Here is a 16739-nt window from a genome sequence, read left to right on the forward strand (position 1 = left end):
TTGCTGGATTGAGGTTTCATAGCAAAGCTGGGGTCTGCCAGTTCTCAGCTTCAGACTTACAAACTTCTCATGTGAAACGTGTAAAAACCATTGCTCCTCTTGAATGTAGGTATGTTCCTCCAGAGCAAGCAAAGGTGGTGGCATCGGTCCATGCATCCATATCGGGCTCTTCTGCCAGTAGTACAAGCAGCACACCCGAGGTGAAGCCACTCAAATCTCTCTTGGGAGAGGCTGCACCCACACTGCACTTAAACAAGGGCACACCTAGCCAAGTGAGTAGTAACTGCTGAGGAACACAGAGCTGTTCTGCACTCCTGGTTACTCTTTCTATAGCACAAAAATTCTTGCAATTACAACTGCTGTGATCTGTAGGAACTAATGTGATCACTGTATTTTGTATATTTTACTGAAGTACATACATTGTTGCAGATCAGGTGCTAAATGAAGTCTGTTTCTATTGACCAAATTGATTTTTCAGTGGTTATTTTCAGTAAGTAGAGTTTTCCAGTGTGATATAAATTGTCTTTTGCATAAGTACCTCTAAAGTTTGGACCTGATGTGTTATATTTTCATCTTTGTTTATTTCCCCTTTGAAAATAAGAAAATGACTGACGATGTTAACCATGAGATTACTAGTGAATATGTGGATGAAAGCCTGTCATATTTATTATTGCTTCATGTGTGTTCTGAAATGGTCTTAAGTGGCTTTCAGGGGGAGTCTGTACACTGTAATGTAAAGTCAAACAGCTCTCTGTACTTAGATTTTTTGGAAGAAAGACAATTTGAAAACTACCATCAGGATACAGGTAACTCTTGAATGGACCTCTTTCAACTCAAACAGTAGAAAATTGCAACTTCAACCCTTGCTATGAAATAATTCAATTTTTCTCCCCTTATACTGAATTCCAAAGATTTTTTCAGAAATCTTTGTAGTGAACAACTATTTTCCATCTTGTGAAATTAAGTTTCATTGCTTGTATTTGTACAGTATTTGCAGTTTCAAATACAAAATCTGAAGTTGCTAATGATATGTTACTACTTTATTCTGGATGCTGTTAAGCTCTGTAAATCTACTACAGAGTTCCTTTAAAAGCCAGAGCAGTAGCATAAGTTGTCTTCCTCATACTATAGGAGGAATAGGAGGAAAGTGTGTGCTACATACAGCATTTTAAACTTCAGGATTAAATGTCTTGTTAAATAAGTTTAGTCTAGCCTTCTTATATTTTGTAAATGTCAGTTTAGTAAAATATCACCTTTTTGTACTAGCTAATTGAAATCTTCTTTGTAGTCTCCTGTTGTAGTTCGATCTCAAGGACAGCAGCAACAAGAAAAGAAACAATTTGACCTCCTCAGTGACCTTGGCTCAGATATCTTTGCTGCTGCTCCTCCTCAGTCCACTGCTACAGCGAATTTTGCTAATTTTGCACACTTCAACAGTCATACAGGTAGGTATTTGGACCACTGTATCTCTTTTAAATGTACAAACTATGGTTTTGATCTTGATGGCTTTTGATAATCTTCAGGAGCTGTATGTAATCTCTGTGCCTTAGGAATGTTGTATTGCTCAAGATTTCTTTCAGGTCTTTATAAAGAAAGATTGAAGACATAAAGACTGACAATTCTGCTTTTGGAAGTGGGAGTTGCTATAGCTATGCCCTAGGATATGTGTGATTACACTGTTTCTGCCTACTACTAAACTTCAGGTTTCTTTGGGGGAGATAGTAGGAGGATGAGTAACAAAATGTTGGGAAAAGCTGATATTAGACCTTCAGACTTCTTTCTGAAAATTATTAGGAAGAGCATTCATGAAGAGCAAACATATACAGAGACTTTAAAGGAGTTCAAATGCATTGACAATAACTGCCAAACTGTCAAAAGAAAAACCAAGGCTTGCCCAGTTTAAAGGGTGATCTCCTCTTTTGTGTGTATGTCTGTTTGAAAGCTCAGTACTGCCCATGTGGGCAGTATTCTGTAGTTTTAGGAAGAATAAACAAGCCTTGAGCATGTGTATTGACTGAAGAAAGGGGATAGACCTTGAATTCTTAGAGGATGACTTCAGTAAAATATATTGAACCCTCAGGGTTTGGTTTTTTTTCCCAGCCAAAGACCAAGAACCATAGAAGTGAATCCTAAAGACAAAGTCGGTTCTGTGGTCTCTGAAGTTTGTTGTTGCTAGCTTGCCTTGTAGCTGTGGGAAAGTACCTTTGCCTGCCTGGTCTGAATGGGCTTTTCATGTAGTTGTTCTGAGAGAAACTGTGATGCTGCTAAGCCACCCGGAATAAGAAAGATTTCTTTCAAATCAATTCTGAAACTGTTAACAGCCAAGATAAAGTGTCATGCATGAGACTTAAGGCTCAGACTTGAGGAGCCGAGCAAAATACCAAGAATTTTTCCAAATTAATGTTGTGAAGTAAATGACTGAATTCAGTAACACTAAACCAGCAATTATTTTTCTGTGCATTCTGTAAAATCCTTGAAATTAGCATGTTAAGCATCATTTTGGAGGTATGTTTAACTGGAAGAACTTGTGCTGACTGGCCAATGCTGTATAGTGTTACAGAAAGGGCTGCAGATGGTTAATTCTTTCCAATAATTTCTTTCCAAACTTGTTGGCAAATGATTCTTTGTTTGTATACATTTAATTGTTCTTAGTGCTTTTTAGGAGATAAAAACTCCATTAGAGCAGTATTTCAATACTGTGTTCCAAATCTAGATAAAATTCCACTGCATCTCCGCTGGGTAATTTTTAAAAGGATAAAAAGCTATAGGAACACTCCAGAATAAATACAATCTGAGGAGAGAGTCTGTTAATTTCTGGTCACAAACTAACCATTGTGGTCATTCCTATGACTTCTTATTTAGAGCCCAAAGCAGTTTCAGGGTTAGTAAATCAGTTTCTAAAAGACAGAAACCTGATTCTAAGTGTATGGTAGTTGAACGTGTATTGCAGACTTGTTACCTGAGGGTGTTTTTTGACTTTCTGTAGTAAAATGCTTGTGGAGCTTGTCTTGTGTGCAGTAAGTACAGGGTAGTGTTAGTGAAATGAGTAACAAAATGTTACAGACTCTTCCTTTGGATCACAAGGAGGGTTGATCAATCTGCCAGCTTTGGCAAAAATGAGTTTGAAATGCTCATTAAGGAGCTGTATAAACATGTAATTTTTGTTAGCAATTACACACTGCAGTGGAGGATGGGAGAATTTGCACGTAGTCCAGCACTACTTTCTCGAAGTTTATGGTCTGGTGTTCTTGTTTTAGGGCTTGGTTTTAGCTATGTGTGTAAGGGATGGACTTTTCCCCCTTCCTGTACACAATGCTAACTAAAGAAAACACTGAAGAGACCAGTAAACTTAAGATCCTTCAGTATAATTTGCTGAGTGCAGCAGCTGGTAGGAAAATATTACAAACTTGTACTGTAATCCATGAAGTGTAGGTGTAAATCTTGAAAATTATGCAGGAACTGCAATTTGTGATATATTTCTGCTTTCCAAGTTTTTTAATGTATTAAGCTGATTCAGGATATTACTGCTTATTGAAGGGGAAACATACTGACCTTATGTTTACTGTCTGTATTTAATTTACAAAGTTCTGTAATTTCTGCAAAATTGAGATTTTGAAGATGGTAATGACTGATTTGTCTGTAGTTTATAGATTGGTAGTAGCAATAAGGGTCAAAGCTTTTGGCACATAGATTTCTAATAAACTAATGGAATAGGTGACCTGCACAAAAGATTTTACAAAGGTGCAGTGACACAGCACAACTCTATCACAGATAACATGAGAGAAGAGGCTTTATCTAGAAAAAGCAAAATAGTATGAGTGTTATTTTGTAGGTTTGTTTTGTTTTTTACTTTAGATATATGTGGATTTTATTTTAGTATTTTTCTGTTTTGCAGTGTTTCATGTCTTTATTGCATACCAGGTAGTGCAAGCCTCACAGAAGAAACTGCAGATATTGTAGGAACAGCTGGCATTGCCATGACTGTGTTGTCATCCCTGGCTGTAGCCAGCTGGCTTTTGTACTGCCTTGTTGGTCTGCTATGTCAAGAGCAGCTGTAAATCTGTGGCAATCCGCAATCTCCTGCAGTTCCTGAACTTACTTTGAATTGTTCTTGGGGTTTTTTGTAGAGAACTGAATTGTGGAATTGGCAATTTACATGTTGTCCAGGTTCAGGAGTGTACAAATCTTACCTGGTCTTTAACTTTGTGCCACATTTACAAAGGTCGAAACTTTACTGTGTAAAATAAAACAAGGTTAATATCAGAATACTCTACTGAAGAGGCTTTACAGCAATACTGTTTGAACATGACTTGAAAGTCATCCTTTGTGTGTCAGCTGATGCAGTAAAATAAAGTGTTTTCTAATGTAATACACTCCAGTTTTTAATTTGGACCCAAAAGATATTTATCTAAGATTCTTGACATACCTTTCTGGTTTTGTGAGTGGTTAAAATGAATAATCTCCCCCTTATTCTGGGAGTGACATTTATATACTTAATCCTCTTTGGTCAACTAAACATCAGTCTCTTGTCTGTCCAATTGATGCATTAGGATCAATGTATCCTAATTCCATCACTTCCATTTTTAGAGTAAATTCTTAATCTATTCCTATTAAAAAGCTACCGGTTTAAAAACCAAAACAGCTCATTTGGGATTTGGAGTTGGAGTCTGTAAAATGCTATTTGAACCAAAACAGAGGATACAATAGAGCTAATTTTTTCTGTTTGTGCCAATTTTTTGCACATTTCAAAGGTGAAAATAACTTTCCCATGTTCTTGCTTTCACTTTGATTTTTTTTTTTCCCTCCTTGCTGACTCTCCTGCTGTGGTGGGTTGACTTTGCCTGGTTCCAGGTGCCCACAGGGCTGTGTGTTCACTCTCTCATCAGCAGGACTGGGGGAGAAGACAAAAAAGCTGACGAGTCAAGAGAAAGTCTGATTTGCTCAGTTACTTAGTTTGACACTTAATAATGCAGTAGCATAGTAAGAAAATAAAACCAAACCCCCCTTCATCTCTTCTTGTGAGGTGTAATTTAACTTCTGACCATTTTAGCTGCTCCTCCTGAGGGGGCTGGGAAATGGGCATTGCAGTTAAGTCGTAAGATTCCATCTCTGTCTCTGCTTCTTCCTCATGCTGTTCCCCTGCTCCATTGTGGGGTCCCTCCCCTGCAGTGGGATATAGTCCTTCACAAACTTCTTGGCATGTGTGAGCCCTTTCCATGAGTGTCAGCTCTTTGAGAACTGCTCCAGCATGGGTCCTTTCCGTGGGATGCTGTTCTTCAGGCAGGGTCACAGCTCCTGCCAGAAAAGCTGCTCCAGTGGATCCTCCTCTCCATTAGCCGCAGCTCCTGCCAGGAGCCTGGTCCAGCAGCAGCTTTCCATGAGCTGCAGCCTCCTCATGCTCTCCCTACCTGCTCTGGCATGGCTCTTCCACAGGCTGCACCATGATCCTTCATGGGCTGCAGTGGGACAGCCTTCCTTACCACTGTCTTCTCCATCGTCCTGGAGCATGTCCCTCCTTCTTAGCTGATGACCTTGGTGTCTGCAGTGTTTTTTCTTGCATTTTCCTCACTCCTCTCTGCCACAGCTACTGCACAGTGGTTTTTAACCCATTTAACCACAGTGCCCAGCCAACACTGCTGGTGGGCTTAGCTTTGGGCAGTGGTAGGACAGTATTGGAACTGCAGCAGCTGTGCAGCAATGGGGGCAGCTTCTGTTCTCTCCTCACAGGGACCACCCTGGCTGCTCTCTGCTGTCAAAACCATGCTCTGTAACCTAATGCTTATGCACACAGTTTATTAAACGTGGTATCGAGTCCAGCCAAACCTCACCCTCTCTCTCAGGGTACTCTGGGAAGGAAAGTGCAGGCATTTTCCTGCTAATTTATGTTAGCAGCATTGTGGACTACAGTAGTTTGTCTTAAAATGTCTTTTAGTTTGTAAATCTGTAGTACAGATGCTTTTGAATAGAAATTAAGTGAAATAATGCAACTTTTAATTAGCACTATCAGACTATTAAATTACAGTACTTCAGCAATTGGCATAATTTACTCTCTTGGTATATACTTAATCTGCAAAATCTCTCCAAAATAAACAAATTCTAACCTAAAAATATAATGTATTGCCATCTGTTATTCCAGAAGGTGTTTTGTGAGCTTTCTTTAGATATTAACTGAAGTTACCTTTATAAAAAGGTTTGGTTTGCATTTGATTAAAAACATTTTTTCCTTTCTTGCTTGTAATAGAGTTTAAGGGCTTCTGTGGAGCTTACCAGTTAGGCATGCAATTCCTGTTGAATCTATAGATGCTTGAATGTCCAACTAGTCAAAATTAAATTAGTGTTAACTCGTATTTTCTTCTGTATATGGCAGGAAAGGAAGGTAAAAACTGAAATTCTATTTGAAATTTCCTTGGATTTTATTGTTGATATACTCTATCAATGCTATCTTCTTGCCATTGCTGTTGATTTTCCATATTTCTGTACTCTGATTTATTTTTTTTTAAGGACTGAATTTTCCAATTAAATTAATTTATAAATCTAGCCAAAACTATTGAAGTTGTGCCAACCAAAATTCACCTGAGGAAGAAGCACTTGGTATATGAGGAATTTGAATTGCCAGTATGTTACAAGAATGCCTTCTAATTTTTATTCACAAATAAATGTTTGATTAACCCACAAGTTCTAGTTTTGGAAATTAAGTGTTCTGTATTTTATGGCTGTTTTTTCCTGAGCAGCCAGCACTGCAAATACTTAGGGTTAAGCTGAAGTGGATTCCATTGGGTCATGCAGTTGAGTAGGAGCTTGTGTGAGGACAGTAGCAGCATGAACTGTGAACAGCTCTGTGAAGGTGATTTGTGAAAGCTTGTTCAAAGACAACTTTCAGTTGTAGAAGAACATGTCAAAAGCAACACATGGTAGCACATAATCCTTGGAGGCTGTCATGACCATGAATTCAGTTAATACGTCTGTTTTTGTGTTTATTTCCCATATCCATTAACATGTTTTGTTCCTTTGCGATTTACAGCGCAGAACTCTGCCAATGCAGGTTTTGCAAACTTTGATGCATTTGGACAGTCTAGTGGCTCGAGTAATTTTGGAGGTTTCCCCACAGCAAGTCAGTCTCCTTTTCAGCCCCAAAATACAGGTAGAACTCCTAGCATTTTGATTAATACTTAATTGAAATAATCCTTACCTTTATGTTGGAAGGTACCGAAGTTGAGTTTTTCTTGCATCTGCCTGCTTTAATGCGATCAAGCCATCTGAAGCTCTGGGGAAACTCAAAATGAATTCCTTGTGTTTGGTGTTGATTTTTTTTTTCCCCTAATGCTACTCAGAAGTCTGATTTATGGCACTGTGTTTGTTAGCTCTACACTTGAAATAATTATGAAAAGAATAAACTCTACTGCTTTTAATAAGTATTGAATTGACTCTGTCTTCTAAGAGAAGCACTTCAGTAGATCCAAAAGGATGTCACAGTACCAAACAAGTGTGTGTCTATGCAGATGTATAGCATATGCACACACTTCAGTATGTTTGACTTCATGTGTAGAGCCTATTGCTAAGATTTATTTTGCTTTCCTTTAATTTGATCATGCTTTAGAACTTCTGCTTGAGTTTACACTTGCTGTTTGTCTAGATCTTTGGCTGACTGACTTTCTTTTCCTTTTTTTTTTTTTCTTTTGAGTGTGGTGTTGTTTTAAACTTTTTTTTCAAATTTTCTTTCTCCCTTCTTATGTTAACTTTAACCCACACACAATTTCTGGCTGTCCAGCGTTCAGAACGCTTTCATCTAGCTGCAGTTTTGGTGAATTTACTTCAGCTTTTCCTCTCCAGGCTGTACACAGTAAGTTCCACGCAGTGGAAAACTCAGCTTGCTTCATTTTATGCCATTGTAGTATAGCACTTCCATTCCTACTGTTGCATATGTTTCAACTTGTTGCTTATGCTTTTAAGAAAGTTGTGTTTCTGTTTTAGAAAGTTCTGTAGTATGAGTGGAATCATCAGCCAAATGTTATAAAATGTGGTACTTAATGGAACAACTCACTTAAATTTAAGTATATGATCTGCCTAGATTAAATTGTCTGGACAATGAAGAGGTGGAAGCTCAAGGTGTCATACTTGATCTGAAGTTCAGTTGTGTGGACCCATATCAGATTTCTAAAATTGATTTATGTATAAAAGAGATGTGTTGTTTTCCCCCTAGCCTGTTTCCTGATTGGATGCAGTCTAAAACTCTTGAGAAGAGAGAACCAAACTCTCTAAACCTGGGCATGAAATCATACAACTTTTGGACTTCCAGGCACTTTATTTTTTGCTTAGAATGATGGCTGACATCTGAAATGACTAAACATTGAACCACTAAATAAATGAAAATAGTAGCTATGTTAGCTACATATAGAAGGGAAATGAAGCTTCTGTATTTTGAATATTAAAGATTAAGACAAATACATCTTTTTCTAGGAAGCTTTTATTATTGAAATTACTTTTAAGAACTAAAAAAAACCATATAATTTTCAGGATCAAATTACAACTGCGATTTGAAGTGTTGAAGTTTGGGGTGTTTATCCCTGATGTGCAGTCCAAACAATATATTATACTTTTGTTCTGAGGCCCACTGAACTTTGAAGGAAATGGGGAAGAGCCTTAAATGTGTAGGATGGGGCAGGCAAACACGTTGCCCCACACAAGCACAAAGGGAGGGTTATTGTGCCATCAGTTACAGTTGGAGAGACTTTCTAACTGTGGAGCATTGATCATGTTTAACTTAATTTGTTACAGGTGGAAGTGCTGGATCAGTGAATGCTAATTTTGCTCACTTTGATAACTTCCCCAAATCCTCCAGTGCTGATTTTGGATCCTTCAATGCTTCTCAGAGCAACGCCACAGCAACTGCAGCCAGTAAAGCTGCAGTGAATAAACTGAATCTTCAGTCAGCTGACAAATATGCAGCTCTTGCTAATTTAGATAATATCTTCAGTGCAGGGCAAGGTATTAAACTTTATTATTTGCCATGGTTATTCTATATGTGTATAGTTACCACAAGGATGACTGTGCTTGTCAGAGTACTGTAACTGTACTTTAAATTTCCCTTCTCTAAGTGATCAGTAGAATTCTATATACCTTTAATATGCAAGATGTAAGTTTTAAGACATTGTTCCAAAAGGATGTCATTAGAAGACTGCTTGTACGGGACCTATTTCCCCTCATGGTGAATAATTCTAAATTAAAATATCTAAATAATCATTAGTTCAATAATGAAAACATATAAAAATACAAATATGTATTTTATATTTGTACTAAAACTTATAGTGGATGCTCTGGAATGGAGAGCTGCAGCTGTTGCAAAGAACTGCCAGAGCAGCTTTCTTACCTCACTGCTACAAAAACATTTGGCTTTAGTTTTTCATAAAATAGTAATAGTGATATTTGGATTTATTTGATAGTAAATTAAGGAGAAAAGGCTAGTTATTCTGTTACTCAAATGTAGTTCTTCTTGAATGGTGTGTTAAAACTTACGTTCATTTGTACTGTGGAGGTTTGTTCTGAAATGGATTTTTTGAGATTAGGTGTTCTGTCCATTTTGTAGTTGAGGATGAATGGATTCTTTTTCTAGCAAAACAAGAGCTTTTTGGGGCTGCAGAGTACCTATAGAGATAGGACATTTTTTTAATAGCTAATGGCTTGTTAAACACTTTTTCCTCTATGCCCTAGTGCATATTTAATTTTTAAGTCTACAATCATCTGTGTATTTTCATTTAGTTCTCAATATCAGCAGGACAGAAAGTGAAACCAGCTTCAGTATGTTTAATCTGCTTGCTTTCTTTCTAGGTGGGAGTGAGCAGGGAAGTGGCTTCAGCACAGCAGTGTCCTCAGCAGGCCCTGCACTGTCAGCCCCCAACCAGTCAAGTGCATCTTCAGACAAGTACGCGGCGCTGGCAGAGCTGGACAGCGTGTTCAGCTCCACGGCCACCTCCAGCAGCGCGTACACTGCCACCAGTAACGTCAGCAGGTATGGGGCCAGGCTGCTCAGTGCCGCTCAGTGCCACTCAGTGCCACACTGCCTGCAGCAGCAGCACACAATAGCTCCAGGTCATTTCTCAAATCTGTTTGTTCTTGTCTAAAGGGGGAAGCATAGATTGAGTTTAGAGGTACTACTGAAACTGCATCTCTTGTTTTAAATAATGGCAGCACTGAGGGATAGCATACTCTAGGAGTACTGTCAGTGGACTGTTCACTGCATCTTTCTAGTCATGACATGCTAAACCTGTTAGATGGTAGCAATTTGCTCTGCAGAGTACTTGCATAGATAGTCAGAATCATAGGATCATCCCTGAAAAAAAGAAATCAGATATTTTTCATTTATATGGTGCTATCCATTTATATTTTAGACCACTGAAGTAACAAATACCAAATGCCTGTTAGGGGTTGGTATTGTAAGTGCCCCTAAGGCTTCTGCTTTGCAACCTTTATGCTGTTTGCCTTAGTTTAGTATTCTTTCTCCTGCTGTTGGTGGAAATGACTTTCCATTGCTCAGCACTAGTGAATGTCTGACCCTGGCATCAGGGCGGTACATTGCAGTCTGCAAACTGCACGTAAGTGTACATCCCCTTTCTTTCACATGCCAACAGTAACTGTAAATTTGGTTTAATTATTAAACAAGCAATTCTGACTTCACTGAATGAATTGTACAAATTATTTCCAGCAATGCTTTTGGAACAGTACCTGTGGCTGCTACTGCACAGACACAGCCTGCATCTTCAAGCGTGCCTGCTCCATTTGGAGGTATGGAAGTGTTACTAACACTCTTTGGGGACTGTAAGCAAGCAATCGACTAATTTTTACTTGATAATGCTCTACTTTGATACCACTAATACTGAAGCTAATAAAGGTGCTATTAACAAGAAAGTACTCCTCTCAAAAAAACTCTATATTTTTATGTATCTTCTTATAAATCCCTGATTTATCATCTAATTTTTTGTATTTATATGTCTTTGTATAAAAGATGTATAGACTTCATGTGAGTCAGATTGACTGTTAGAGAAATGCTTACTTAATGCAATGTCTTTTGTCTTTCAGCAACACCTTCCACAAATCCATTTGTAGCTGCCCCTGTTGCCCCAGTGGCACCTTCAACAAATCCATTCCAGACCAATAGCCGAGGAGCAACAGGTTAGGAAAAAATACATTGAGTATTTGAGAAACTTTGTTTAAAAATTGCATTGATTCTTTTTTTCCTGTATCTCTGTAACTTGTTTCTTAAAGATTTTCTGTATTATCTGTCCCTAGTCTATTTGACGTGTTGTGTGTTTGCTCAGTGTTGAGGTGCAGTTCTAGGAGGATTTTAAATGAAAAATCTATTTGAATCTATCTGTTTGTAGTCTGTGTATCACCAGCTGGATTCCTTCCAAGACTATAACCTTGGCTTTAGAGCATGCTTTTATAGCAGGTAGCCCTGAAATCAGGGATCTTGAAAGCCCTTCTTTTTAATTTTTTTCTTTATTTCAAAGTGTTGAAAGCTCTCAAAACCAGAGAACTGGAACCAGAGCCAGTAAAGACAAGGCTCTTGGGATGTTAACTCCTCACCAGTCCACTTACTCAGTACATTAGTGTCTGTTTTTTAAAGCATATGTTTAATCTTTGCATCAATTTTTTATATTAATTTTCTGTGGGGGGATTCTGTAGAATCATAATTCCATGGGAAAAAATCACTTTTTAAGAAAGCAAACTTGTACTTCATTAAAGCTATGAACTTGGATTTAGATGGCTACTAGGTTATGCTGATTTTCCTCTACAGAGCAACTGCTAAATTTTGACACTTTTATCTGTTAGCTAAACTTCAACAGATTAAAATCTGTTGATGTGTGCATTTTGACATTGAGTTGTGGTTTGCTCAGTGATTTAGGTAGGCTAAGTTAAAAACTGATTTGATAGATTTGTGTCCTCTGCTGAAATTGTTTTCAGTCTCTTTTGAGATATTATGAAACTAAACTTGTTCAGGTATTTAATACCCAAAATACCTTTTTTTTCTTTATTTTAATCCTATTCCTAAGTGAGCTCTTTTGGATCATCAGTAAGAATTTGTAGCCTCTTTAGATAAATTTCTTTGAATATGGCACCTCTGTCCTTGGCCTGCTGAGGTTCCAAACCTTTGGCAGCATCCTGATGTTCTGTACTAGGTGACAGAGATAATATCTATAAGTAAAGATAGTCTTCAACCCCTTTCAGCGTAAGGTGTAAACTTATGGCTTGTCCTTTTGTGTGTTCTTCCTGCATGAACTTTGCTATTTAGTACGTGAGAGATCTGTTTTATAGAGCTTATTTCTGATGGTTTTCTAATACTAATCTATTGCTGGTCATGCTATTGATGAATTGTTTGGTACGTATATGTGTATCTATTTCTCTCTCTCTATATATATAACTAAGAAATGACTGTTCAAGAGTGTATAAATGATCTGACATTGTCTGGTCTCTTTGTGGCTTCCATAAGGCCTCTCGGGAGCAATGCACTCTCACATATTTCCTCAGGCTCATTTTGGTAGGTGGCCACATTTGGTATCAAGTTTCTTGTGGCTAATTGTTCTTGCTTGTAAAAGCTTATTGACAGTTATCTGGTTCTCTGCACAAAGAATTGTGGAAGACTTCGTAAAAATGGACTGGGTGTGGGTATTTGGCAACTGGGCAGAGGGAGAGAAGAGTATGTATAGATATCCTGTCAAGCAACCAAAACAAAACCATTATCAATATCCTCCATGGTCACCATATAGTGCTAATGAGTGACTGTTGATGTTTCTGCCAACAGTAGTTTGATGCCTTTTGGGATATCCCAAATCCCCTGCTGATCTTGTTGTGCTTCTGTTTGCTGTTTTAGCCAAGTTTGCTGTCGAGTAGCTGCTCTGCTCACTGTAACTTGAGAACAGTGTTAGTACATTAGTTTTGCGTGCACTTGTCAACAGTTTGTCTGTATAATGTCTTGCCCTTGAATACTTTTGGGGTAAATATTTCAACTGATAATTAAGCTATATTCATTAAATTTATCAGCTTTTTTAAATAGTTGAGCTTGCATAAAATGTAGCTTGTAACATTTCAAAAGAGAAGACTAGCATAGAATGCCTGGTGTCTTTCTTTGTACCAAAAATCTTCCTGTACACTTCTCTTTTCAAGAATAACTCCCAAAAGTCTGAATAATGGTTTTGTTACTATAGTTTTGCACCTAATGTGCTCCTGTTTATTTGTTGAAGGCATGGGAAAATACTTACGAGCTGTGTGTTCTTTACTTGAAATATTCAGCAGAGAATCAGATGAAAAGTTTTGGGCTCTTTTTGTTTTAAGTTTTACCTGAATAGTAAGAGGGTTTGCAACAGGAACTTTGTGTGCAAATAAAGTGCATGGTGAGAATTTCCTTAAAGACATTAAAGATGGGATGAAAAAGGGGATGCATGTATCCCTTTGATTTGGCTGGTTTGGTTTTTTTTTTTTTTTATTTATAACCTCCTGTAGTGCAGCTTGAAGTAGGAAAATCCTTTCATGCTTTTCTCGGAGAAAAACGGAGGGGCTTAGGCTGCCTGTACCTGCTTGCTTCTTATGTGTACGAACTTCTACCAGAAAAACTGTGGGGAAAATATATAATAACAATGAGAAGGAAAAATCATTTCCTCTTCAGAAAGTATATCTGAATATGCTGGATCTATTAAATTTTAAATAACATAATTCATAAGTGTAAAAGCAAATTACGCACCCAGTTGGTGGTGATCAAAGGGAACAAATCAATTCCGTGGCTGTAGAAGTTGAAACAAACTTTTGTTCAGGCACAGAGGGCATTAGAAGACTTATAGTGATTTGTTTAATGAAAAAAGTGATTTCTTACAAATAATTGTGTGTTATTTTTTCCCTACCAGCAGCAACATTTGGTACTGCATCCATGAGCATGCCGGCAGGGTTTGGAACTCCTGCCTCCTACAGTCTTCCTACTAGTTATAGTGGCAACTTCCAGCAGCCCACGTACCCAGCCCAGGCAGCTTTCCCTCAACAGACTGCTTTTGCTCAACAACCAAATGGTAGGTCTGCCTGTTTTAGATAACCTTGTCTAAATCAGAAACATGGAGAAAATGGTGTGTCTATAAGTTGGCAATAATGGGTGGATATTTATTTCTACATGAACTTGATAGTGATGTTGATGAAGGGTTCCCACACTGTTTTGGTTCTGTAACTGAGCCTTCTGACTTGGCTGTTTGCAATTGTGTAATGATCAAACTGAAATTTTACCAGAATCTCATACTAAAATGGTAAGTATTCCAAAGTTTAAGGGGGTTTTAGGCAAGAAGGGCTGTTTTGGGATGTCTGCAACACATTATTATTCTTTCTCTAGTTTCGTAGAACATAGGCAAAAGAAAATTGGGAAGTATTTTCTCCCTGAATTTATATGCTACATAAGATTGAAAAAAGTGCACGTGTAGAAATTGGCGATTGTTGAATTATGAACAGTTGAAAACGAAGAAAAAGCTCAACCACAGTATGTTTTACACTTACATTCCTGATCATGTTTAAGTAGGATCAGTCCTGCTGATTCTGCAGTTCAAACTTGCACTTAATTTTGGCTGGGAGCTGCAGTAAAGAGCTGTTGGAATATTGTTTACTAGCATTAATGTTTTTTTTACTTTTCTTTCCAAGGAGCAGGTTTTGCTACATTTGGGCAAGCAAAGCCTGTAGTAACTCCTTTTGGACAAGTTGCAGGTGTTGGAGTATCTAGTAACCCTTTTATGGTGAGTTGTTGCATTGTCAGTGACTTCTGTATGTCCCAAGAAGAGTAGTCTGTAACACTTAGAGATACACAGAGATTTGGGGGTGTTCTTGCTCTTAATAAGGGAAGGCAGCATGTGACTCTGAACTGCAGCTCACTGTTCTGATGATAACCATTTGTAAGGATGTTCAGATCAGAGCAGAGGTACTTTCATGCATGTTCCCAACAGCAGTGTAATTCCAGAGAAGCAGCAAAAAGCAGATTGCAATATAAAACAGAAGTATTCCCCAGCAAGTTATTTTTTTTTAATATAGTCTGCATTTATGATTTACAATACGGGCAAAAAATCTTAAATACTTGCCTTATTTTTCTTTGTTCCTTTTCCCCCAGGCTGGTGCACCAACAGGACAATTTCCAACAGGAAGCTCATCAACCAATCCTTTCTTATAGCCTTATAGACACTTTACCCAAAAGAACTCTTATGTGGTCACATAACATCTCTGCGCCTCTTGCACTGTTGTCTTGTTTCACTGATATTAGCTTTAAACACAAAAGAAGTCTTTAAGAAGTAAAAATAAAAGCCTGCATTGTGTACCTTTAAAAATTTTCAAAGAGAAAAAAAAACACCCGACACAAAAAAACAAGAAAACCAACCCCCCACCAGGTAATAACGTGCAAAACAGAGGGCTGTGGTAACATCCTTGAACCTGTGAAGTGGCAGGTAAAAAGTAGCGGTATCATGTGTATTAAAATTGGCTAATAAGTTATTGCAGATACCACACTCATTATGCTGCAGTACTGTACATATTTTTCTTAGAAAATAGCTATTTGTGCATATCAGTATTTGTAACTTTAACACATTGTTATGTGAAAAATGTTACTGGGGAATAGATCAGCCACTTTAAGGTGCTGTTGTATCTCTTGGAATGAATGAGCTGCATCATTTTAACCATTGGTATTGGAAGTCACAAAGTTAAATTGAAGGTTTGTTCATTTCTCAAAATGTTTTTCTTTCCTAAGAGCTCTTCTATTTATACATGCCTAAATCTCTAATGTTAGAGGGATACCTGTCTGCATAATAAAGCTGATCATGTTTTGCTACAGTTTGCAGGTGAAAAAATAAATATTAGAAAAAAAACTGTGTAGCATTATTTCTGTGCAGTAACATTTACTGGATGAACATGTTCACACTGTGTCTTGTACACAGATGAGGTGTCCAAAGCAATGTGTTTAAAGGTGAATTCAGCTTAAATTTTTCTCATGCCTCACTTGGATGTGTTTCTTCATGTCCTTTGATGAAGGTTGCTGTTCTAGTTCAAGTGAAGTCCCAAAGGAGAGTGTTGGGTGAAGTTTGGATTATTTGCATAGAGTATCTGTCATGAAGGACACTGGAAGCACTGTGAAGGGTAGTTATTGGAGGCAAGGTTTGTTATTATGGGTAACTAATGACAGCTCTGAACAAGCCTTAGTTGTGGTCAGAACAGAGTGTGCAACAGCAGACCAAGGGATCACAGCTGTAATAACCCTCTCTTTATTAAAAGCTGATACATATCAGTAAGAACTCCTGTGGAATATTAAATTTGTCTTTTTTTTTTTTTTTTTAAATTTGCAGAAATATTTCCTGCCATACTAGAGTGAAATTTGTAGAGGGAAAATTGTCTGGCTTGTCTTCCTCTGTAACAGTGATAAAGTTCAAGAAAAATATAACTGCATCAAAGTAGTTGGTGCATCAAAGAGGTAATTTGGCTAAAGTTCAAGTGTAATACTGGAACTAAGCAAATCATGTAAGTATATTGTAAATACATAAACTGCAAGCTTAAAGGTTTCTGACCAGCTGGAGGGTAAAATTTTAACTTTCAGGATAACAGGAATAAATAAGGTGAGATTGATTTTTTTAAGAAAAGTTGTGCAAGTCCATTTGAGATGAACATGAAAATCCTTCAAGGTAAGACATTTCACTTATAATTGACTGCCTGAATGTCAGATATGTTTTTCTAGGGTATCT

General features: G+C 37.7%; 1 protein-coding gene across 8 annotated transcripts in view; it reads left to right on the forward strand.

Annotated features, from left to right (window-relative positions):
• Nucleotides 1-15837, forward strand: part of AGFG1 (ArfGAP with FG repeats 1) — a 36285-nt gene extending 20448 nt beyond the window's left edge. For 2 of the 8 annotated variants that reach the window (XM_033068176.2, XM_033068181.2), the window contains exons 4-15: nucleotides 110-272; nucleotides 1289-1445; nucleotides 7022-7141; nucleotides 7769-7840; nucleotides 8776-8985; nucleotides 9826-10006; nucleotides 10700-10779; nucleotides 11074-11166; nucleotides 12485-12532; nucleotides 13893-14051; nucleotides 14665-14756; nucleotides 15125-15837. In XM_033068176.2, coding sequence (XP_032924067.1) covers nucleotides 110-272; nucleotides 1289-1445; nucleotides 7022-7141; nucleotides 7769-7840; nucleotides 8776-8985; nucleotides 9826-10006; nucleotides 10700-10779; nucleotides 11074-11166; nucleotides 12485-12532; nucleotides 13893-14051; nucleotides 14665-14756; nucleotides 15125-15184 — 1435 coding nt within the window. In that variant the 3' untranslated portion in view covers nucleotides 15185-15837. The remainder of the gene's footprint in view (nucleotides 1-109; nucleotides 273-1288; nucleotides 1446-7021; nucleotides 7142-7768; nucleotides 7841-8775; nucleotides 8986-9825; nucleotides 10007-10699; nucleotides 10780-11073; nucleotides 11167-12484; nucleotides 12533-13892; nucleotides 14052-14664; nucleotides 14757-15124) is intronic. The other 6 variants (XM_033068177.2, XM_033068178.2, XM_033068179.2 and 3 more) reach the window with 6 other exon arrangements.
• Nucleotides 15838-16739: the final 902 nt, after the last annotated feature.

This window comes from Catharus ustulatus, chromosome 10 (genome assembly GCF_009819885.2).
Source record: "Catharus ustulatus isolate bCatUst1 chromosome 10, bCatUst1.pri.v2, whole genome shotgun sequence".
NCBI classification, from domain to species: domain Eukaryota; kingdom Metazoa; phylum Chordata; class Aves; order Passeriformes; family Turdidae; genus Catharus; species Catharus ustulatus.